General features: G+C 41.7%; 1 protein-coding gene across 1 annotated transcript in view; it reads right to left on the reverse strand.

Annotated features, from left to right (window-relative positions):
- The window catches only part of SHCBP1 (SHC binding and spindle associated 1), a 30938-nt gene extending 13926 nt beyond the window's left edge, over positions 1–17012 (reverse strand). Inside the window, exons 1-8 of the mRNA XM_045772787.2 lie at positions 16883–17012; positions 13741–13908; positions 13447–13562; positions 11579–11787; positions 6589–6681; positions 2365–2598; positions 2106–2274; positions 1687–1807 (exon numbers count right to left, since the gene is read on the reverse strand). Of these exons, the coding sequence (XP_045628743.1) occupies positions 1687–1807; positions 2106–2274; positions 2365–2598; positions 6589–6681; positions 11579–11787; positions 13447–13562; positions 13741–13908; positions 16883–16991 (1219 nt within the window). The 5' untranslated portion in view covers positions 16992–17012. The remainder of the gene's footprint in view (positions 1–1686; positions 1808–2105; positions 2275–2364; positions 2599–6588; positions 6682–11578; positions 11788–13446; positions 13563–13740; positions 13909–16882) is intronic.
- Between the last annotated feature and the right edge of the window lie 8578 nt (positions 17013–25590).

Consider the following 25590-nt stretch of genomic DNA (forward strand, 5'->3'; position numbering starts at 1 on the left):
TATCAGATAACCTTTAGTCTTACTCATGAACAAGTACTCCATAAAGTCACACTAGAGGTACCACAGGATTTCCCAAATTCTCAGAAATGCTCTCTGTCAGTAAATCTAGTTATCTTTACACTTAACTATCAGAATTCTATGTGGTTACTTATTACACTTTGGCAATTTCATTATTAATATCCTCACCAATCTAGGAAGAACTCTTATCCACCATACAATCTCTAATACCAATGTTATTTTCACTATGCCAAAAAATAAAGTGTTTTTATTGCAGTGATTTATCCTGCAGATGTGTTATTTATACACACACATCTATTATATATCTAATATTGGAGAGGAAAAAGAACAAAAATTACATACATAAAACAAAAAAGGGGGTGAGGTGATGTACTAGTGAACAGCAGGAAATTAAACTCCCAGCCTTGCATCCATTAAGAAGTTTTGACAAGATAAAGATAAAGAACATAGCTTAAGCAGTTTGTGAACAGCTGCACAAGTCCCAAAATGATAAACGACTTTTTGCATTACAAGCTTTATGGCTAACTTGAAGCTCTTTTGGTAAATAGATGAACAGGTGCATCTAAATTTGACATGTTATGGAAATACACAGGACCAAGATGAACAACTGTAAAGCAACCTAAATTTAGGAATCATTCTAATGTACAATAAGATTATGACTGCTAAAAAGTTCTTTTTAATAGAATCTTTCAACATAAATGTTCTCAAAAGTACACTTTGGTCAAGACACGAAGTATAGAATTTGACGTTCCGCAAGCTTTTATATATTTTTTCTCTAGAGAGAGCACGAGAGCACAAGTTGGAGAAGGACAGAGGGAGAGGGAGGGAAACAGACTCCCCGCAGAGCATGAAGCCCATAGCTGGGTTTGATCCCAAGATGCTGAGATCATGACCTGAGCCAAAACCAAGAGTCAGATGCTCAACTGACCGAGCCACTATTAAAAGCCCCTCAGCAAGATTTTAAAGAATTAATAAGGGTGCCTGGGTGGTTCAGTTGGTTGGGCATCTGCCTTTGGCTCAGGTCATGATCCCAGAGTCCCGGCATCAAATCCCTGCTTGGCAGGGAATCTGCTTCCCCCTCTGCCCCTGCCCCTGATCGTGCTCTCCCTCTCTCTCTCACTCTCTCTCTAATAAATAAATAAAGTCTTTTAAAAAGAAAATTAAAAATAATTTAAAATAAAAAATAAAGAATTAATAAGATAAAAGATTTTTGGTCCACTTTCAAGTTGGACCAATACCTATGCAGAAATACGTTAAATTTAAAAACAAAAAACCATGCATCAACATATCCATAACATATAAGAAATAAGAGTAAGCAGGAAATAAAAAATACTAAACTCTAAAAAAATATTGCTAGGAAAATTTTTATTCTAGAAACGAGATTTCCTCTTCATAAACCACCTAAAATCTGGAAAATATACTTCTTCCTAACAGTCTCTTTTTCTCTATGTGCTTGTTTTCCCAACACATACAAAGAATCATATCTCAAATTGCTCAAATGTTGAGTCAATCCCCCATACACTTTAAATACTTTTAATATTTCAAGGCAACTCATTTGAAATCAAATGGATTAAATCATACTGTCGGAGCTTCAACAAGATCAGTGACTTACTGTTTTCTTAAGCGTATCACAGAAGAGGGTTTGGTTGCATGATATTCCAGACTCACCTTCCAACTCAATGGAATCAGCAATGGCGAATGTGCCATGTACCATGTAATGGCCCGGACAAACGATCACAGTGTCACCTTCATAGCAGGCATTTATAGCAGACAACGGATCACTATGGAACTAGAAAACAACAACAGATTGCAAATATACACCCCCAAAATGGCAACCTGCATATCACTCCAGGTACCCTCGTGCTTCACTTTATAAAGGGAGCCAAAACTGCATACTTAAATATCTCCTCGCGAGCAACACATGCTTGGTAATTTACTAAAGCTGATGAAAGGCAGGGCTCTCACTACTACCCATTTCCCAAAAAAAACAACTCTGGTAAGCTCCTGTGAACACTTTGTAGAATTCAGGAAATTCTGGAGTGAATTAGAAGAAGAAAAGCAACCTGAAGCAAAAAAACTCCTTTTACCTGAATTTCTGTTTCCTCCTTACAAGGCTCCTGACAAAGTCTGTCCCTGAGCAGAGACCGCAGCAGGCCAGTCATCATGGTGGAGGAGACCACATGCATGACCTTCTGACCATTTGGACGAATGCCCTTTGCTTGAATATTCGAATTCTTCTGATAACCAAACACGTATCTTAGAGAAACCAACAGACCTATCAGTTCTTAGTAAGATAGCTGGTTAGAAAAGATGCCAACTAACTAAGAATAATAAAGACACACATACCTCAACAAAGGATTCTCAATGAGTTTAAGCTTTTGTTTCAACTGTTCAATCTCTGAATACAATTTTAACCCTTCAACCATGGAGATGTTTTCCTGCTCGGAATCAGAGTTACAATTTGACAAACTGCTTCTCAGATTTAAAAATGTCCTGTAACTCTCCTCACATTGGGACAGCAGATTGCGGTAATCAACAATAAGTCCTGAAGGAACTCGGTCTTCAAGGATGTCATAATGCCTGAAAGTTTAAAAGCAGATTGAAATCCACTGCCTTTCAGAGAAAGACAATTATCATATGGTTTCACTCATTTATGGAACATAAGTAGGAAGATCGGTAGGAGAAGAAAGGGAAGAAGAAAGGGGGGTAAACAGAAGGGGGAATGAACCATGAGAGACTATGGACTCTTGGGAAACAAACTGAGGGCTTCAGAGGGGAGGTGGGTGGGGGACTGGGATAGGCCGGTGATGGGTATTAAGGAGGGCATGTATTGCATGGTGCACTGGGTGTTATATGCAAGTAATGCATCATGGAACTTTACATCAAAAACTGGGGGTGTACTGTATGGTGACTAACATAATATAATAAAAAAATATATATTATTAAATTTTAAAAAATCCACTGCCTTTCTGACACATTTTCCTATCATTAAAACAGCGCATTTAGTCCTCAAAGACCAGGAAGAAAAGCATTTTATCTTACATAACTCAGGTACTTGTAAAGTCTTTCTGAATAGCAATCTATCATAAGTAGAAGCTATTGAAAGTTTTAAGGACCACTTCATTAAGGTCACTAACTTGTCCTGTTTTGAGTTGCTGGGTTTTGTCCTTAGATCCAAGCATTTGTGCTTTAGAAACACTGAAAGTTCATGTTTAACCACTTGTAATCATTATTTAATAAAAAATTATGTTCTCATATATTAGATTCAAAATCTTTTTTTTTTAAGATTTTATTTATCGGGGCACCTGGGTGGCTCAGTTAGGCGTCTGCCTTCCACTCAGTCATGATCCCAGGGTCTTGGGATTGAGACCCGCATCAGGCTTCTTGCTCAGCGAGGAGCCTGTTTCTCCCTCTCCCTCTGCCTCTGTCCCTCCTCCAGCTCATGCTCTCTCTCTTTCTCAGAATAAATAAATAAACAAAATATTTTTTTAATAATTTAAAAAAATTTTTTAAATAAAGATTTTATCTATTTAACAGAGAGAGACACAGCAAGAGAGGGCACACAAGCAGGGGGAGTGGAGCGGGAGAAGCGGGCTCCCTGCTGAGCAGTAAGCCAGATGCAGGGCTTGATCCCAGTACCCTGGAATCATGATCTGAGCGGAAGGCGGACGCTTAACAATTGAGCCACCCAGGCGCCTTAGAATCAAAATCTTAATAAGCAGATGTCAGATGGGGCGCCTGGGTGGCTTGGTCGTTAAGCGTCTGCCTTCGGCTCAGGGCGTGATCCCGGAGTCCTGGGATGGAGCCCCACATCAGGCTCCTCCGCTGGGAGCCTGCTTCTTCCTCTCCCACTCCCCCTGCCTGTGTTCCTTCTCTCGCTGCCTGTCTCTATCTCTGTCAAATAAATAAATAAAATCTTAAAAAAAAAAAAAAAAGCAGATGTCAGAGGGCAATCTGGGGATGTGGGGCAGAGGGGAGGGAAGTATCCCAACAGTTTCATAACAATGTTGAAGATTACCATATTCATAAGATCAAAAATTAAAAATGATTCAAGCATTGGCTTTACTCCTTCCTCACATTTAAAGCACTACAGCACAAAATTATGCTGAATATTCCCTTAGGAAGAATATTAGAGTATGTTTCAAAAACATAAGCCTTTGAGATTCTCAGAAAAAAAATATAAAGCTGCCACTACTAAACTAGAGAGTGATTTAAACAAAATAGCCTTGTATTGGACAACCTTATTGGCACTTAAAATTTATTATTAGTTTATATACCTTCCCAAATATATAGACAGAGCAAAAAGTATCTCTAAATGCAATAAGATAACTTATGAATTTAGTACAATCACGTTAATGGATGTGAAATTAATGGATTTGAAAATAAACTGCAATATTATTGTCATTACCTATAGTTTTAAAATAATTGCTTTACTTCTCAGCTAAAAGTCCATTGACTAGCTATGCCTGAGGCCAAAGCTTTTCAACCTCGGCTGCATATTAGAATCACTGGGGAGCTTTTAAAAATACAAATGCTCAGGTCCCCATTCAGACCAATTAAATTGGTCTCTAGAAGTAGAGAGGTTTGTGTTTTAAGTCCCTTGGGGAATCTGATGTGCAGTCAAGGTTGAAAACTATTGCCTTAGATGATGTTTTTTCAACTTAGTCATGCTCTAAATAAGATCGGGGGGAAAAACAGAACCACATCCTAAACAAATTTACATGAAATTACAGTTAACATTCAAACAGTATTTAAAATGAATAAAAAATAATTTTTTTCCCCACTTTTCAAGTAAATGAATTAGGTGAAGCTTGAAAAGCATGGATTTTGTCTGCTTTGGTTAATCCATACTCATTTAAAGATATTCTAGAAATCCACTTTGCAAACAAAAAATTGGGAACCAAACCACTTGCTTGGTCAGGTCTATTAAGTTATGAAGATTAAGACTCAAATTTTAAAGTAAGTTTCTTAGCATTTCCAATATCCATGCCAATCAGCTTATTTCTTCTCATTAAAGTGATACTTTGTGGTCTGGAAGCAATGAACAAACATCTGTGTCTCAGACCCATAAGCTTTGAAGCACAGCGTTTTGAATTAAAAAGGAAAAACATCTACCTCAGGGTGCAAAATCAAGACAATATGGTTTGGTTCCCTTTAAATCCTGTCTGTTGAAAACACGCTATCTTTGCCCAGGGACCTTTTATAAAGAGTCTGCCTACATTTGATAACATTCCAGTTTTCCCACCAAGTACCATAGTTTCTTCTCCATAACTGAAAACAATTCCTCCCTTATGCTCCCCCATCTGCCAGTGATGTACCAGGTATGTATGTAAATCATTTCTTGTTGTTTGAACATGTAAAGCTGTCAAATCAGAATACAGTCCTTTCCAAGATCAAATTTGCTGGATACAAAATATTCACCTACCATTACATTTCACTTCAATCAAAACCGATCACTGCTTTCTAAGAGCAAGCGTACCAAAACTAGAAAATATGCAAGCTTATTGAAATCCTGGCATTTTATTGACTACACTATGGGAAAATAGGAAATACACAATGGAAAAGTTGGAAAGGCTAAATAGAAATCATACATAATTCTACATCAGGTAGAACCATTAACCAGACTTTTCACATATTTTTTTACTTATTATTTACTATATAAACCAAGAGAAAGTTACTAAATCTAATTGGGTTCCACAAAAATGTAAAGGGTTACTACCTTATGTAACCAAATCATCTTTCACACAGGGGGAAAAAAATTACCTTCTACAATATTTTTTTTTTTTTGAGTGCAAGTTCTAATTTTATTCTTATTACAGCACTGCCTTTAAATTACTGCTTACGAATACAAGAAAAATTACCTGGTCTTAGAGTACCATCTAGTGGAAATCTGAATGCCACATTTAACAAAATCAGTGCAGAACAACTACTTGGGTTGCATGGTTAAGCTAGGTTTTTTGTCATGTAAACATTTTTCCCTATTAAAATACGACAAATTAGAAAAAGAATGTGTTTCAGTATTTAGGAAATTTTTATGCACCACCAATATTAACTGTTTAGTATTTTCATCCATTTGTCAAATAAGATTCAAGGGCAAGAACTTGACAAAACACCCTGAAATAATTCTGTTAGTTTAACCTAGTGTGTTTTACTGTAGGAACTTAGAATAAAGCCAAATGTTCTTTAAAGTACTCTTCTGCAAAATTAAAGCAAAAGAAGTCTTCTATAATTCAACTAATTTCACACTTTTTCAAACAACTGTCTTTGAATTTAACACAGGGGTTTTTTTTTTTAACACGTTAGCTCAACTGAGTTTTACTTAGACTTACAAAACAGTTAGCTGTTTAACTTTAATGTCCCTGAACTCTGCTGTTACGCAGTTTATAAACTAAAAGTAGGTTTCTCTGTACTTGTACAAGTTCCATTTAATAACTTCTCAATGGGTTATACTATTCGTACGGTGGCCTGTTCTGTGTGTGGGCCCCTGAAGTATACATACACCAGATGGGTAAAACTAAACCACGGACAGCTGTTTTTCCAACATGTACAAGGTCACTAATAAATACTTACAATCTCAATCGAGGTTCAACACATCTGACAAAATAATCATACTCATCCTCCTCTTCTTCATCCCAGCTCCTCCAAATGTTTTGATAGAAAAACCTGAAAAGGAAATTCATATCATTCAAATTCAATCACTGGCTCAGTGTTAGGGTTCTGGAGGGGTGCAAACTAAAGAGTAAATCAAAACGACTGTATCAGCTACAGTGGAGAATGTTACGTAAATTCTAGACTTGACAGTCATGAGTTATAGAACTTCTATGGATTGGCTAAAGAAACTTTTCTACGACACTAGTTCCATGATGATCTTTAATTAGAACTATTTATTGGGGTGATTGGGTGGCTCAGTTGGTTGAGTATTTGTCTTTAGCTCAGGTCATGATCCCAGAGTCCTGGGATCGAGTCCCAGGTCAACTGAACGGAGAGTCTGCTTCTCCCTCTCCCTCTGCCCCTCCCCCCACCAGTTCATGCTCTAAATAAATAAATTAAATAAATAAATAAAAGAAAAAGAAGATTTATTGACCATCTATAATTGGGTGGATGGTAGTATCATTTGTTAAGAGAGAAAAGACTGGGAGAGAAATAGGTTTAGGTTAAAAACAGAGTTGTTTTCTGCATGTTTGAATTGAGATGCCTATCTGACCTCCAAGTGGATAATGTCAAGAGTGACGATGAATATACAAGCCTAGAGCCCAAGGGAAAGGTCAGGGCTAAAGACCTAAACCTGGCAGTTGTCAGCGTAAGGCATGAAAACAACAGATGAGATCATCTGGGGACATGATAGAAAGCAGCAGTTCTCAGACCTGGCTGCATGCTAGAGTCCCCCTTGGAAGCTTTTAAAAATTGGTTCCCAAACCTATTCCAGAGCAATAAATCAGAATCTTTGGGGGAGGCAACGGTTAGATAGAGAACCCAATTTTTTTAAACCTCTCCAAGTGATTTAACAAATTTTTATTACGGAAAATTTCAAACATATACAAAAGCAAAGAGTATCATGAATACCATGTATGCATCACCCAGCTTCAACAATTACCAGTGCAGAGGCAATCTTATTTCATTTCTGCCCTACCCATCCTCTGCTCCCCACCCCCACCAACCCGACACCGGATTACTTTAAAGCAAATGTCAAATCTATAACATCATTCACAAATTTTAGTATGTAGCTCTAAAATAAATCTTTATATAAGAAAATATTATAATTCCTTAATATCCAAGTATCTAGTTAGTGTTAAATTTTCCCTGTTTGTCTCTTCTGCTATTGTTGTTTGATCATTGCCTTGTTCAAATAAGGATCCAAACAAGGGTCAACCATTGCATTTAATTAAATCACTTCTGTTCTATAGATTATCCCTCCTTCCTTTTCTCCTTGCAATTTATTTAACAGTTTTTCACACTCTGAATTTTATTGATTGCATCCTCGTGGGGTCATTTAACATGTTCTTCTGTGTCTTTTACTTCTGGTAAACAGACAGTAAGATCTAAAGACTTGATAAGCTTTAGGAAAAATTTTTTTTTGGCAAGGATACTTAAAAGGAGACACAATGTACTTCCATCAGGAAGTATATGAGACCTGGTCATCTCTTCCGATGATGTGGTTAAGAAACCACTGGATTCAGGTTTCTCAGCCTGATCCACCCACTACAAAGTTCCCTGTGAGTTTGTAACCAGTGGTTGTGGTGGCAAATCATGACCATTGCCTCAAATCTTTATTTTCTTTATTACAGGTTGTAAAATACTAATATTCTGATCCTATCATTCTTTCTTCATGTATTAGTTGGAATACTCCTATAAAAAACAATTCCCAGGTGATTCTAATGTGCTTCCAAGGCTGATTAAAGAGACAGAAGGGTAGCTAGCCTAAGACGGATCCCTGGGTAGCTCCAACATTTTAAAGTCTTGAGCAAGAGAGGAAGAGCAGGCCAAAGTGACTAAGAAGCGGGGAGGAGAGTGTGTTAAGAAGATGGGAATGATCAAATAGCTAGAATGCGACCAAGAAGCAAGATAAGGGCAGAGATGAGATGATGGGGAAGGAGAACATGGAGGACTTTGGTGACCTCCAGCACAATTTCAGGGGCACTGTGCAGCAGTGGAAGCATTACTGGAATGCCAAGTGCAGACTGAGACTACACAGAGCTCGGTCAGCAAGTTCTGCTGTGAAAAGGATCAGTGAAAACGAAGCCATCATCTTAATCCTTGTAGATTGGACTGCCAGTCTCTTCATCCTCTAGAGTCATCTTTTTTGTTGTTGCTTGGCTTTTTTTTTTTTTAAGATTTTTTTTTTTTTTTTTTGAGAGGGAGAGAGAGAGAGAGAGAGAGGGAGAGCACAAGAGCAGGCGGAGGGAGAAGCAGACTCCCTGCTGAGGAGGGAGCCCAACGCAGGGCTCGATCCCAGGACCCTGGATCATGACTTGAGCCGAAGGAAGACACTTAAAAGACTGAGCCACCCAAGTGCCCCCTCTAGACTCATCTTAAAAAAAAAAAAAGAACCCGAGCATGCCTTTACTCCATAAAAAAAACTGCTGGCTCCTGCCCTCAGAATGAAGTTCAAAATCCCGAGCATGGCGGTATTCCATGGGTTCACAATCTGGCTTAGAGCACTCTGGCCTCAGACCTCCTACATGCATTTCACACCTCCTACTTCCATTTCACAAGCTCTTTCAGACCTCCAGGTGTCATGCTGGTCAGGCTGTCCATCCTCTCCACCTGGTGAGCTTCCACTCACATTTCAAGACCCAGCTCAAGTAGTAAGCTCACCAGTACCGTACTGGACGTTCATACATCATTCACATGGGCACCTCCTCCGGTGTTTATTCCCTCAAGACAGAAACCTTGACTTCTGCCATATCCACTCATATCTCCTCATCCCCCAGATCCACTCCACCACCAAGTCCCAGCCATCCTACCTCCTCAGGAAGCCTCCATGTGTCTCTCCATAGCCCACTCCAGTCCACTCTCTTGCCCCTAACCTGGTCTTCCTAGTCCATCTCCCTGCATTTGTTTTCCACACAGCAGCCGGAAGGAACCTTTTAAAATACAAAGCTGATCCTATTGACCTTTGAATGAAAACGTTTCAGTGCTTCCCCAGTGCTCTTAAAGACAAAAATGACTAACTGGCTGACAAGGCCCTATGTCTTCTGACTCCTGACAACCTCTAAGCTGGCTTCCTAAGCCTCCCCCATTTCTGCCTGTGTTCCAGCCACACTGGCCTTTCAGCGCCTTCAATTCACTCAGCTCCTGAACCTGTTCCCTCCTCACCCCTGCCACGGCCCCTCTCACCTAGCCAACACTTCAGACCCGGGTTCAAATGCCATTTCCTCAGGAGACAGCCATGTAACAGCCACCTGACCTAGCCTTAGCACACTCTACCTCTTCACTGCACTCACTGCAGTTTCCAACCACATATACACCTTTGTGGGGTTAAGATTCATCTCCACCTTTAGACTGACAGCCCCCTGGTGATGGTGATTGAGTCAGTGTCATGCACCAGTCAAATCTCCCCTTCAACTCGGGACGCAGCACTGGAATATTCATTGAATAAACAAATGAGAACCTGCATAATTTGAACTTTTCTGGGCATTGACCAGAATCTGAGTCCTCAAAATGAAAAATAAGTTTAGCTAGGCTCACCTTCAAATAATACCATTACTAATTCTGAATACTAGTCTGTCTTCCACCTTCAATACCCCTAGAGATTGGCTCCCTGATTCTTAATTTCCTAAACTTGCCAATTATCCCTTTCCCTTCAAATGTTTCAATTGACAGATTTTTTTAAGTGAGAGACACATAAGAGAATTATTCTGGTTCTGGACAGAAGCCAGTTCTTTAGATTTGTATTACTTGGCCTAATACTGAACATACAGGGTAAAAAAGTTCTTGCATAGAATTAGAAATTTTCCATAAGGTCTTGGAAGCAGGGCCCAAAACACCCTGCTTCTTTGTAAAGCATTCAAATTAAGCTCAGCAAAACCAGGTTAACCCACTAATGGTATAAAAACTGAAAACTACAAGACACTATGCCACACTATTAACATGATCATTAAATTATCCAGTCTCCCAGTTCCTAGAGGAATAGAAGTGCATTTTTAAATAGACAAAAAGTCAGCCTTCCTTAGTGAATATACTTAAAACACAGAAGATCCAAAAAAGCTATCTGTATCAGGAACTACCTGACAAAAGATTTATCTGATGATAGTTGTCAGAGGGAAGATGGTTGGGGGGATGGGTGAAGTAGGTGATGGGGACGAAGGAGGGCACTTGTCATGATGAGCACTGGGAGATGTATGGAAGTGCTGAATCACTATAGTGTACACCTGGAACTAATATCACACTGTATTTTACCTACACTGTAATTAAAATTAAAAAAAAAACAAAAACGCATACCACTTGATCCAGGTAGGAGCTTTCCTCCTCACTGAAAGGACAAAGAGTGCACATGTTCAAGCGGAAATCAAGGATGCCAGAAAAGGTTGAAAGGCATGAACATATCCCCTAAGGATCCTGGAAATGACCTAAGAAGACACCTTCTTTGGGCAGATACATTCTTGGGGAAAAAAAAAAAAAATGTGTGTCTTGTTGGTGCACAAGACATGGTGTACCACCTCCCTCACTTCCTCTCCTTTCCTCATATTCAAGTACATCAACCATAAGCCTTAGCATCCAGAACTTTTAAGAGTTTCTCAACATATGCAAACCAAATGAAGAATCCTCTACCTTTTGTTAACATGTGGGAACACTGAATGAAAGCCATACAGGAATTCTTTGTATTTTTTCCAGCTTTTCCGTAAATCTGAAATTATCTCGAAATGAAAATTTTAAATGCTTTTTAAATCTTTTTAATTTAAAAAAGATTCCCCTATCTTTGAATATTTTAAAATACTGCAAAGACTAACGTTACAGTATGAGTTTTCAATCTGGGTATATAACACAGACCAGAATGACTGCATTTCATCCAAAGTTGCTCGCCACGAGGTTATTTTTATCAACTCTTCTCTCTTCCTACCTGACATGCTCAATTGCAAGGGCCGTCTGGTCAAATGCTCCAGAATCATCAAACACCACCCACAGCTCCTGCAGGGGCAACCGATGTTCCTTCAGATCAAGGAGCTCATTCATACACTCCAAGGTAAAAGAGCTCACTTGAGATTCACAGAGGTATGGGTCGGCAAGCCTCACCACTGCCTTCAAGGCTGCAAAGTCCACATCTGTGACCTGAAATTTAAAATAATGTGACTTACATGGAAATCAAAATAAAGATACATACAAAACACTACTACTAGCCTGATTTTTTTTATGCATGTAATGGGAACAGGGAGCCTTCTTCCATAATATAAAAAATAAACAAGAAGGGCCTGGCTGTTACCCAAATGGAGCTTACACTGTAATTGAGGAGACAAACAGGATGGTGATGACCAAGTGACAAGGTATAACCAGTAGGGGTGGTGGCCTGGTTTTGCTGGGGTGGTCGGGGGAAGTCACTTCCTTTTTTTTTTTTTTTTTTAAGATTTTATTTATTTATTCGACAGAGATAGAGACAACCAGTGAGAGAGGGAACACAAGCAGGGGGAGTGGGAGAGGAAGAAGCAGGCTCATAGCGGAGGAGCCTGATGTGGGGCTCGATCCCATAACGCCGGGATCACGCCCTGAGCCGAAGGCAGACGCTCAACCTCTGTGCCACCCAGGCGCCCCGGGGGAAGTCACTTCTTAGCTGTGATGTACAGGATGAAAGGGAAGCAGCCGTCTGAAGAGCAGGAAGGTGAAAAGGCCCTGTGGCAGAGAAAAGCTTGGCTGCGGGAGCAGCAGACAGGCAGTATTTGTTGCTGGAACCAAAGGAAAGAAATGGGTGGGGGAGGGGCAGCAGGACAGGAGGTGAGAGAAAAGGGCAAAGACGGAAAGAGCAACGGAAGGAGCTTGGATTTTGTGTTCTCTAGACAATGAGAAGCCACAAAGCCAACAGCAGGGCTTTGGTAAATGCAATGCGTTAGAGGTTTTAAGCAGAGGAATGACACATTTCTCTTTTAAAACAATGACTTTGACATGACTTGACAACTATTAGAGATCAGGGTGGAGGTGGGGGGGTCAGACGTGGACGGACAACACGGCCGATGACAACACTATCGTAACCAAATTAATAGGCCTTTACTGCAAGCAAAGATATTAACATAATACAAAATTTAAGTCACCAGGAACAGCTGCAACCCACGGCCTCGTCCATAATCACTGCAGTAAATGATGTCATTTTCTAAGAGAGCTGCAGCAACAACTTGTATTCTCACTCCCTGGTTTAACATTTTAGGTTAACAGGGCTTTCTGTGGTCCAGTCAACAAACACCGAGAAAAATTCTCAAGTGTAATTAGAGTGCAAATTTAGTGTAAAAGGCCCAGTCGGTTGAAAAATAAGATTGTTTTTACTTTTGACAATGGGACACATTATCGAGAGATTAACCACATATCTACAAACTTGTTAGGCAAAAAATAGGCCAGTTTTAAAATGCCTGTTTGGTTTGAGCTACTTAACGGGCTACAACTAAGAAGGTAAAAAAATTAATTGAAACTCCGCTGACTTCATAATGAGGCCTCTTTATTTTTTAAATGGTCTCAAATAGCTCCTCCACTTCATAGGTTTATAATCCGTTTCCCCTTGTCAAAGGACACTGGAACTTTAACCACCTCAATTCCCTGGTAGCTCCTCCTTGGCTGCGTTTAAAATTTGCGGAGCACTTCATACACCATGACAATTAGATGTGAAAAAACATGCTATTTTCAATCAGCTCATAAACTTTAATTAAAAATAAGCACTTTGGCTGTAACAGTCTGAAGGAAAGTGCTTTTAGCTAGAGACAAATGTCTTAACAACAGAATTAAATTTACCTCAACCAGCACCTCAAACACATTAGTGTGCCAGACTGCCCGCCATCCAGATGGTTCAAGGACCTTCTCCAAGAACTCAGCTGTGAATTCTCTTACTTCAGAGGCCTTGCAGTCAGCTACAAACAAATTAAGCACAATAAGAATTGAGACTGCATAATGCAGAGAAAAGTTAATAAACCCCCTTTCTCAGAACCAACTAGCAATCTGGTAGACTGAGACAGACAATCTACTTGTAAACTGAAGATAAAAGCAGCAAAAAAACCCAAAAACAAAACAAAACAAAAAACTACTCACCTAAAATGTAATCTTGATAAGCTCTGAATCGCTCATAGAACAAAAGTTGACTTGTCTGGAATATTTCTGGGAAATGAGTCTTTCCTTCAGGCACAAAACTTGATAAACTAGAACCTGGCTTATCATGATGGCTACAATCACTGCATGAATCTTCATCTTGGAACAGACCTAAAAGAACAAAGAAAATAAGCAGGTTTAACTATCCCGGACCCTTCCAGTGCTTATAGACTGCTTCTAATTTCATATCCTTGCTTAGAAATTCCAAACAAAATACAAACAAGGATTGGGGCGTGATGCTTTATTTACCTTTATCACTGTCAGAAGAAATCAGTTTTCCAAACTTGAAAATATCTCAAAATCCAAGTTCTACTTCGAAACAATAAGAACCTAAAATCTTTCACAAGTTAGGTCTTTGTTGTTCTGTGAAGTTTTTCAGGGAGGCAGAGAAAAAGGGTTTTTTCATTCACTGGAAATCACTAAAGATCTCCTTCAAAGGATAAAGCTATGATTCTTACTATAGCTAGCAACTTACAATGGTCAAATATCTTACAGTTGTTTTTTTCCCCAAAACAATTCCATAAAGCTGCTTTAAAGTTAGGAATTGGGGCGCCTGGGCAGCTCAGTCTTTAAGCGTCTGCCTTTGGCTCAGGACGTGATCCCAGCGTTCTGGGATCAAGCCCCACATCAGGGTCCTCCGCTGGGAGCCTGCTTCTTCCTCTCCCACTCCCCCTGCTTGTGTTCCCTCTCTCGCTGGCTGTCTCTCTCTCTCTCTCTCTGTCAAATGAATAAATAAATAATCTTTTTTTAAAAATAAAATAGTTAGGAATTGGTTTCCTATATTCCTTCACAAATGAGCTGAAGCCTCCCTTTATTTTCTGCAATATCAGTCTGTCAATGGCCCCTCAATAAACAGGGATGAGAGACTCTTAATAATGCATAAGGTTTAGTTCGCTAAAGCTACTTTGCTAAAGGTTCCTCCTCACTAAATTCAGTGACTGTGTCTAAAGAAAGGATTAGAAAATGCTAATCACATTAGGTTTGGGCTGTATGCAATTATGTTTCATAAGGCATGATTTGGTCAGTGGCATATCTAATTCTGTATAATACAATGTTTTTAATAGACAAAACAACTAGTAAATAAACAATGCCGAGGGTAGAATTTAAGCTGGCAAAATAGTTTCCACAGGTTGTTTCAGGGAGGATATCTGAGACTGTTATTAACAGCAATCTTTCTCTCCACCACACCCCACCCCACTGCCCCCTGCTCCTCCTATTTCTCCTTCCTTTGACTTCTTTGTCTCTATTCAGGCCACCAGAATACTTGACCCCACAAATGACCCACAGCGTACTCAAGCCTACTGCTCACAAAAGCCAACACATATGAGCCTCAGACAACATCGATACCTCACTAGCTGTGTGGCAATCTCTCTGTGCCTCAGTTTCCTCTTCTATGGAGGGAAGATGAAAATAGCATGACTATTTCAATTATGTTAATTAAATAAATGACCTGTTAATCACAACAGTACCCATCAAATAGTATATATAAATGTTTATTAAAGAAATAATACCTTCTCCTCACACCCATTAGGATAGCTATTATCAAAAACAACAAGAAAAACTATCAAGGAAACAAGTGTTGGTGAGGATGTGGAAAAACAGGAACTCTTGTACACGGCTGTGGGCATGGAAAATGGTACAGGGCTATGGAGAACAGTATGGTGGTCCCTCAAAAATTTAAAAGTAGAATTGCCATATGACCCAGCAATTCCACTTCTGAGTATATATCCAAAAGAACTGAAAGCAGGATCTCCAAAAGATATTTGTACACCCGTGTTCATAGCAGCATTATTTACATATAGCTACAAGGTGGGAGCAACCCACGTGTCCAAAAACGGATGAATGGATAAGCAAAAGGTGATATCTACATGCAAAGGAATATTATTATTCAACCTTAAAAAGGAAGGAAATGCTGACACCTGCTACATCATGGATGAACCCTGAGGACATGACGCTAAATGAAATAAGCCAGTCACAGGAAGACAAATACTGTAAAAATTCACTGAGATGAGGTACTTAGAGTAGTCAAAGTCATAGAGACAGAACGTATAATGCTGGTAGCCAGGGGCTGGGAGAGGGGAGGATGGGGAGTTATTGTCTAATAGGTACAGAGTTTCAGTCTACAAGATGAAAGAGTTAGGGGGATGGATGGTGGTGACAGCTGCACAACAATGTGAATACATTTAATACCCTGAACTAGACAGTTTAAAATGGTTAAGATGGTAAACTTTATGTGTATTTTAACACAATATAAAGAAGCAAAGAGTACCTTACTTCGGCACCATTCTTTACAGCCACTTTGAACGTACTACTTTTCACACATTATTTCAATTCATCTTCAACATGCTGTGGGACCCCTGGCTCTGGAGAACTAAGGCCAAATTTTTGCCAGTTTACAAGAGGGTTTAGAGTGGAATTAAGTCACACGTATGTTTTCTCCCTTTGCCAGAACTACACAATCTCCCTTTGCTGGCACTACATAATCCAGCTGCAAATGTTAAAGGAAAAGTCTGAACAGCTTAAAATATCAGGAAAAAAGTCATAACGGAATCTCCAAAAAGAGGTAGACAGGACTGAAAATTACACTAGGGCTCTATTCTTAGACTCGGTCCCATCCTGGCTCCCCTAACTTTGGGCGTGTCACCGACCCTCCGTGCTCGGGGCAGCTACTGAGACCAAGGGTTCACGTTTCTTCTCTTTTGGGAAAGGGTTCATGATCTCTTCTGAGATTGAGATGAGAAAGAGGAGACGTCTCTGCACAGATGAACGCTCAAAAAAATCCCCGGAAGCCCACCCAGACATCCAGGTTGGAAATCCCTGAGCCGGCCCAACCCCCTCCAGTCTCAAGGAAGCTGAAGCCAGAGGGGGGCGAGAAGGGGAGATGCCCCGGGTACCTCCCGACGTTGACGTTCTGAGAAGGGGTCGGAGCCTCTCGCTGTCACCGCCGCCACCCTGGCCCGCCGGGTCCGGAAGGCCTGTTAAGACCCAGGCGCCCTCGGAGGGTCCCGACGTCCCAAGCCACCGCGGACATGGTCCGCTGTCAGGAGGCGGCTGGCTCCTCGGGCCCGACAAGACGGGTGCTCACCTTTTTCCAGAGGCTCTGGCTCCTCCTCGACCGCCCAGCCCGTGCGCTCCGGCTGCGGAGTCATAGTCTGCGACCCCAGCCCGCCACCCGCCAGCAATCCGTCAGCCATTTCAAATTTCCGCGGGCAGCCGCCTAGCCGGGGAACAAGGTGACGCAGGCACTTCTGATTGGATGGTGGGCCGAGGCTCTCCGGCCAATTAAAGAAAGGCGTACGTTGCTTCGTTTCCGAACGAGCTCCGCCCCCTCCAGCCCCCTCTAACCCCAGTAACAGCGCCCTTGCGCCACCTACTGGGCGGGCTGACCGCTGTTCTCGTCCAAGCTCTTGGTCTTTCGTTGACTGCGACTAACGTGGACAAAATTGAACTGGAAAGTAATTTGGGATGATTTCTGAAACGCTACCAAGCCATGCCTGGAAATGGGTATTCGAATAAGAGGCACTGAATTGGGGATCAAAAAACATAGTATTCAGACTTGTTTCTGCCATTACTAGTGGTATTACCTTAAGCAAGTCACTTCACCTGTCAGAAGGTCCTCCTCAGTTGTAATAGTGTATTGGTCTAGGTGGCTGTGAACTTTTCATCACTAAAAATCAGCCTCAGTCTCTCTCAACATCCCCTCCACCTCTCTCTCATTTGCTATGTATGCGCACACACAATATTTTCAAAGAATGTCACATCAAATTTAGTAAAAGTAGGCTTTATGCATAATTATTAATCAAAGGCAACTGTAATCTCCAATAATAACAACCACCATGTATTGAGTATTGTGTGCAAGACACCCTCCTGCATGCTTTACCTATACTTTCTTTTCTTCCAGTTTTATTGAGAAATAATTGACCTACATTACCCCATAAGTTTAAGGCATCCAGCGTGACCATTTGATTTACATATATTGTGAAATGATTACCACAGTAGGTCCAGCTAACATCCATCTTCAAAGATAGATACAATAAAAATAAAAGAAAGAAGAAAAGAAGAAAGGAAAAAAAATGTTTTCTCCTTGTGGTGAGAGGATTTGGTCTCTTTTCTATAGATCGGTGGTCTTAGCTATAGTCATCATGTTGTGTATTACATACCTGCTTTATTTTATTCAATCTTCAAAAAAATCCTATGAGACAGGAAATATTGTTACTCTCATTTTACGTTTGAGGAAACAGAGTCACCAAGAAGTCAACTAACTTGCCCAATTTAACCCAGCACAGCCAAGATTATAACCAGCCAAACTCCAGAAGCCACCCCTTTACACTTCAGCTGGGCCATGACCTGTCAGAGCTGAGGAGGACGGGTAATGGCAGAGGTTACGGCAACACCTTGTGGGCTGAGTCCCACAGAAGGCCAAGACCCTGGTCGTGACGGGCTGTGCAGTCTTGTCATAGGGAAAATGTATCCACTTACTGCCTTGAAGGAAGACCTTGGGCTAAAGTTCCTCAGATCCCTTATGACTAAACGAAATGGAGCTGGAAGAGGCGACTGTGGAAACCTGCACTTAATTCCACTAGCTTTTCCAGGAAATACGATTTCTTTGACTCCTGTGTACAGGGTCTGACCTTACACTTACTCACTCACTGAGCAAATATTTATTGAGTTCCACAAGGTGAAAACACACAAAACAGTAAAATCGAGACAAGCATCAGGCCTTGAAGACGAAGCTAGTTTTCTCATTATTGTCCTTTTGACCCTCCCGCCCACAAACACTACAGGTAGCAGGATTTCTCCTCACCTTTCTCCCTCAGCCCTGGAGACAACATAGCTCTCTTCTTGTTCAATTACCAAATATTTCATCAGCTGTCAAGATATTACCCAAACCAGTGCTTCTGGAAAAATCTTGGAAAGAAACAGGAGGCCACAGAGTCAGGGATGAATGCTGTTGCAACGCCATCAAGGACAAATTATTTATTAAACTGGATGCATTTCCAAACCTTCATCAATGTTTATTCATTACTCGCTCAATTATATCAAACGTTTTTAGACTTTTCCCCTAAATGGAGACCTGTAAGGTGCACACATTTCTTGGGAGTTTGCCTTCCCTGCCCCCTCCCCTTATCCTAAGGAGAGGATTTTTTTTTTCCTTCTTTCTTTCCACTTGTGGCCTATCTCAACCTTCTACTTACCCTCATTTGGGCTGACATCCATTATTCCCACTCTTGTTTATATCTTTGCTCTCTTTCCCACCACTAGGTCATTATACTATGTCTACACAAGGACTCAAAACTAACCACCCTCCCCAAAAAACTTCCCAAAGCCCGGTTGCAATCCTAAGATATGGCCTACATGCTTTCTTCCTCTCCTGCTTTCTTGAAGGCCAGCAGTTCCCTCCATCACCCTCCACTTCGTGGGAGCACTGACTGCCCAGCACCCTTCCTCTGTAGTCTTTCCTCCCTTGGCCTCAGGTACTCACTCTCCTAGTCTTCCTTCCTGCCCTCGTTCCTCTTCCCTCCCCTCAGGTTCCCTAAACCTAGGGGTTTCCCAAGGGCATGTCGTGACTCCACCTTTTTCAGGAGGTAACATAAGTGAGTGAAGACAGCTAAGTACGGACTGCGGGCAATCACTGTGAGCACACAGGCAACTGCATTTGTTGACTCACTTGACAAATAATAAACACTAGAATATAGACTATGTGCCAGACACTGTTCTAGACTCACAGGAAAGGGGAAAACAAGACAGGGAAGGCCTCTGTCTGCATGGAATTCACAGCCTTGTGAGGATACACAATGAACAAGTAAAAAAAGCGATTAAAAAGAGTTTTTATGAAAAATACTAAAAATAAAATTTAGTGATATGATAGAGAATGATGAGTGAAAAGGAAAAAATCAGATTTTTATGTGAAAATGCCTGATTTTCAAGGAACAACTATTTTTTTAAAAAAATGTAAACACTATGCAACCCAGAAAAGCGTATTTCCTAGGCCAGATCTGACCCATGGCCCACTAGATTGCAGCCCGTGTTCTGGGCCCCAACAACTCAAAGTATAGCCCAGGGACCAGGATCTCGTTAGAAAGGCAGGGTCTCTCCCCCGCCGGATGAGAATCTGCATTTCAACAAGATCCCTAGCCCTCAAATGACATCATTCATATTTGACACAAAGCCCTTCACACCTGACTTCTGTCCTGAGGCCAGTTCAGTTTTCATCTTTCTGCTGGGACACGTGGCCTGGAATTCTTGTCCATGATTCACATTTGCTGTGCTGTAAAGCCAAACCCAAGTACAGCTTATCTTCCAGCATATATGACACTCATCTCACTCCACCTTCCCTGCCACAGCCCCAGAGGGCCACCACCACCTCCCATTCAGGCTGTCACGATGGCATCTGGGAAGTCACCCTGTCTGAGAAGACTTCACCCACCCTCTCACTTGCTTTCAGAATTAATTGCTCCCGTTTTGCTGCTCCTACAACAGAGGTCTCAAGCATAAATGGCCAGAATGGCCAGGCAAGTGACAGAAGAAAAGAAGAAAAGAAGTGGGCCTATGGGAAATAGTGGTGGACCCAGTATGGCCATGTTGGTTTTCCAAGAGAAGCCAGAAATCCGAATTTTTATAAGAAATCGCCCATATTAAAATGTTGGCAACTAATTTTAAAAACTTAAACACTGTGCCAGCCAAATAAACATCTGTAGAACATCAGTTTGCAACTCCAGAGATGTAATCTACCTGTGACATTGCATCAGAGACATTGGCATGGCTTCTTCGAAGACAAGTACCTCACCCCATTCATCTTTGTGTTGCTGGCACTGACTACATCACTTAGTAAAGGGACAACTAAATTAATACTGCTCCTTCTATACATAACGTGTTAAGAGAGACAGATAGACAGACAGCAGGCCCACAATGGAGTCACTTGGGCTAAGTCCACATCACCAAACCTAGATTTAATACCTAATGTAACTGCAGTTTCAACCTCTCCCAGGACTGTAATCTTAAACCATTAAATCTGGAACTTCCTGGTTAGCACTAGTGAGGTCATCCACTTCATAGAACCCTTCTGCCCCCAAAGAAGGATGAGGTAACACTTTTTCCTTGTCCCTGTCCCGTGCTTATAAAATCTCCCATTTTGTTCATCTTTTTGGAGCTCTTTTCTATCTGCTAGACAGGATGTTTCCCGATTCATGAATCACTGACTAATACCCATAAGATCTTCAGTTGAGTTTTGTTCTTTAGCAAATGTAATGTTACGATGCCATCAAGCCAAAGGCTCAGGTTTAGAAGCAAGTGGCCAGGGGCTGGACCACTCCTGTGGCGGCTGCTGCCCAGAGGCCTCCTGGAATCACGGGTTCATCATTTGCGCATTTCCTAAGTCAGAGTCACTGAAGGCTACGTGGATTAGGGGCCCTCTGCCCTCAAACCAGCCCCCAAGCTTCCCCAAGGACAGAAACGCCTCTAAGCTGGTGGGTGATTCATTGTATAGCTGGGGGCTTTGACCCTCTGGGAGACAGGGGCACACTGTAGTCCCACTACCCCACTACAGAATGTAACTCCACAACCACATGAATGAATTTCTGGGAGCAGACATAAATCAGAATAGACAGTGCAAATTCTGACTGTCACAGAAGGACAGGGAGAGGCCCCAGAGCCTGGGAGGGGTCCCACCGGGGGAAGTGTGTCCCCCCACCTGCTGTTGTAGGGGGCTCCATGTGGGCCCAGGCTGGGCAGGTGTTCCACGATGTCCACTCTGCTGCAGGGAGACACAAGATGCTAGGTCTTTGCTACTCTGATTTGAAAGTCTGGGGACCCCACTAGCAAGAACAGAAACAGCAAGCAAGCCAGGCCCAAATATGGGGTTATATTTTCCACTAGAGGGCAGCTTAAACTTTCAAAAGAAAGTAACTCTTTAGCACTTGGTAAAACGTTGAGTTCTTTCCACAGGCTTCCTCTTGAGCCTCCAGGCCCTGTGTGAGGTTCTGGGTTGAGAAGGGAACAAATAAGCATAGCTCTTCCCTCGTGGAGCTCACGGTCCAGCGGGAGAGAGACATACTAAACAAGAGAACACCCAGTGAATGTAGAGTCAGAACCTGGTATAATGACCATGAAGGAGACAGAATCCCAGAGCAGGACCCTCTTTGCACTGGAAGCCATGGGAAGACTTCACTGAGGGGAGGATACGGGGCAGAAACCTTCAGGTTAAGCCATGGTAGGAGGTGGCAGGGGATTCAGGAAGACGAGGGGAATCCAGGAAGGAGAGTCAGGTGATGCAAGAAGAGGGCAGTCCCAGCTCCAGAGGCTCTGAGGCAGGAGAGAGTTCTGTGAGTTGCAGAAACGGAACACAGTCCTTCAGGAGAGCATGCGGGAGGAAGTGGCAGGCAAGAGGACTGCTGGGGCAACAAAGCCTCGAAGGCCATCTTTCATAAAAAGTTCGATTTTATTCAACATGTGATAGGATGCCATTGATGAGCTCCAAGGAAGAAGAGGAGATTTGACCTGTGCTCTGACAAGAGCCTGCTGGCCGCTGGATAGAGAGTGCATTGCAGAGGGATGTGGACATTTGGGGCCATCTGCTGCCTGCCCACGGAGATTGTGTAAAACTAACAGGAACACCCCACATTTGCACAGTGCTCTCCAGTTTACAAAAGTGATTTCACTTGATCCTCAGCCCTCTGCCCACTGTCTTTCCCCCTGTCCAACTTTGCTATGAGATGTCTACCTAGAGGAAATTTGTTCGGTGAATTCTCATGAGTCACCCAAAGTCAGAGGGATCCATAAATGGGGGAGCCTGGACTCTAACCAAGGTGTGCTGGACTTCCAATTCAGGGATCTTTTCATCTTGACTTGAACTATAGGGTCCAAATACGCATTACTTGATATACTTGTGTAGATAGACATAAATATATTCATACATCTGTATTTTTATTTATTATTTATTTATATTTGTCTAACCTAGCAAGTAAAAGTGATGCCTGTATCCTGATCTTCAAAACTCTGCAGAGAACGGGTCAGGCATTTAGCTCTCCGTATGTCTGGACATATGTAGTCTCGGGAACTGGTACAGGACAGACTTGGAAAATTCTTAGGAAAATTCAGAAGCGGCAAAAGAGCTAGTACCGCTCATCTCACCCACCCCCTCCAACTCTTGGACATCACCACCTGCGCAGCCCAGTGTTTACGCTTACATTAACCAACTGTAAGAACACAGACCCATGCTTCTGCTTCCAGCTGTGATGAGTAACTGGGACTGAACTTATGTTCTCACCATAAACAACCAGAAACCTGGACAAAATATGTGAAACAAGAGTTTTCAAACAACAGATGTTGCAGGACCATCGTCTCTGAGAGAAGAGAAACAAATGACGTGAATCCTGTAACCGCCCTACCTTTGTGACAGCAGCAGTTTCTGGGCTATAGTGTCCGAAAGGGGGATTCAAGCAGAGCCTGACATCTCCCTGAGCTGAGGACCCAGAGATGGGAGTTCGGACAGACAGGCTGGGATTTTGAGGAATGAGGACCAGGAAAAAGAACTGATCACAGAAAAAGCTCCAGAAATCAGCAGAAGGCTCCCTTCTGGTCTGTTCCTGAATACTAAGTCACAGATACACAGGGTGGGACTTCAGGAGTCCGGGCCAAGAAGCTCTAAGTAAGTACCACAACTCACGTAGGCCTGAGAGACATCTGACTTCAGACCAGCCAGAAGGGACGCCTCAAAGGACTAGTATCCACAATATACAAAGAACTCTCAAAACACCACAGTAAACAAAAACAAAAACTAACTAGAAAATTGGCAAGAGACATGACGAGACATTTCACTGAAGGGGATTTAAGGATGGCAAATAAGTACATGAAAAAAATGTTCAGTAACATTAGCCACTGAGGAAATGACGGTTAAAACCATAACGAGATATTAGTAATACCTATGAGAACAGTTAAAATAAAAAATAGTGAAAACACCAAACCTTTCTGAGGATACAGAGCAACTGGATCACTCCAACATTGATGGCAGGAATGTAAAATAGTGAAAACTACTCTGGAAAACAACCACTCTGGAAAACAGTTTGGCAGTTTCTTAAAAAAACTAAACATGCCACTACTCTATGACCGACAACTCCACTCCTGGGCTTTATCTCTGAGAAATGAAAACTGTGTTTCTACAATAACCTGTATATGAATGTTTATAACAGCTTTATTCATAATAACCAAAACCTGGGAACAACCCAGACGTCCTTCAAAAGGTGAATGGTGAAACAAACTGGTACCGCCATACCATGTGTATCAACCAGCGTTCTTCAGAGAGACAAGATCAACAGAACAGAGAGGTAGAGGGAGAGACAGAAATGGAGCAGGGTGGGAAGGAGAGAAGGGGGGAGAGAGATTTATGCTAAGGAGTTAGCTCATGCAAATGTGAGGGTGTAAGTCCAAAAATGTGTAGGGGAGGAGGCAGGCTGGAAACTCAGGTAATGCTGCGGTCTTGAGGCAGAATTTCTTCTTCTCTGGGAAACCTCAGTGTTCGCTCTAAAGGATTTCAACGGAGTGGATGAGGTCTACCCACACTATCAAGGGTAATCTCTTTTACATAAACTCAATCGATTGTAGATGTTAACCACATCTTCAAAATGCCTTCACAGCAACACCCAGATTAATGTTTGATTGAATAACAGGGCACCACAGCCTAGCCATGTTGATGCATAAAACTAATTATCACACATATACTACCCAATAACGATTGGGTTGGATTGGATTACTCTCCAGGGAATTTTGCTGAGTGAAAAAAGTAATCCCAACAGGTTACATACTGTATGACTCCATTCATATACAATTTTGAAATGACAAAATTTTAGAAATGGAAGAGCAATTAGTGGTACCAAGGGGATAGGCACTGGGAGTGGGGGTGGAGTGGGGAGAAGAGAAAAGGAAGGATGGGGCGCCTGGGTAGCGCAGTCGTTAAAGCGTCTGCCTTCGGCTCAGGGCGTGATCCTGGCGATCCGGGATCGAGTCCCACATCAGGCTCCTCCGCTGGGAGCCTGCTTCTTCCTCTCCCACTCCCCCTGCTGTGTTCCCTCTCTCGCTGGCTGTCTCTCTGTCACATAAATAAATAAAATCTTTAAAAAAAAAAAAAAAAGAGAAAAGGAAGGAGGAAGGTGTGGTTATAAAAGTGTGACATGGGAGATCCTTGTAATGTAGGAACTGATCAGAATCTTTGCTGTGGTATTGGGTATGTGAACCTACATGGGTGATGAAATTTTATAGAACTTAATATGTGTATGCACACACCCATACACACACAATGAGTGTAAGTAAAACTAGGGAAATCCAATCAAAGTTAGTGGATTTTATCAGTGTTGATAAGCTGGTATGATATATTCCACGTTATACTGTAGTTTTGCAAATGTTACCATCAGAGGAAACAGGGTGATATATTTATTCAATCTGAGGAGAAACCAGAGTATTCTTTTTTTTTCACATCAACTTTATTAAGTTATAATTTACACTAATAAAATTCACCCATTTTAAGTATATACTTCTATAAGTTGACTAATGTATACAGTTGTATAATTACCACCACAATAAAGACAAAGACTATTTTCTGGGATGCCTGGGTGGTTCAGTCAGTGAAGCGGTTAAGCGTCTGCCTTCAGCTCAGGCCACAATCTCCAGGTCCTGGGATAAAGCCCCATGTCCAGCTTCCAGCTCAGTGGGGAGTCTGCTTCTCCCTCTACCTCTGCCTCTCCCCCTACTTGTGCTCTCTTTCTCTCTCTCTCTCATGAATAAATAAAATCTTTTTTAAAA

Source organism: Ursus americanus, chromosome 21 (genome assembly GCF_024610735.1).
Source record: "Ursus americanus isolate L20-20 chromosome 21, mUrsAme1.1.p, whole genome shotgun sequence".
NCBI lineage: Eukaryota > Metazoa > Chordata > Mammalia > Carnivora > Ursidae > Ursus > Ursus americanus.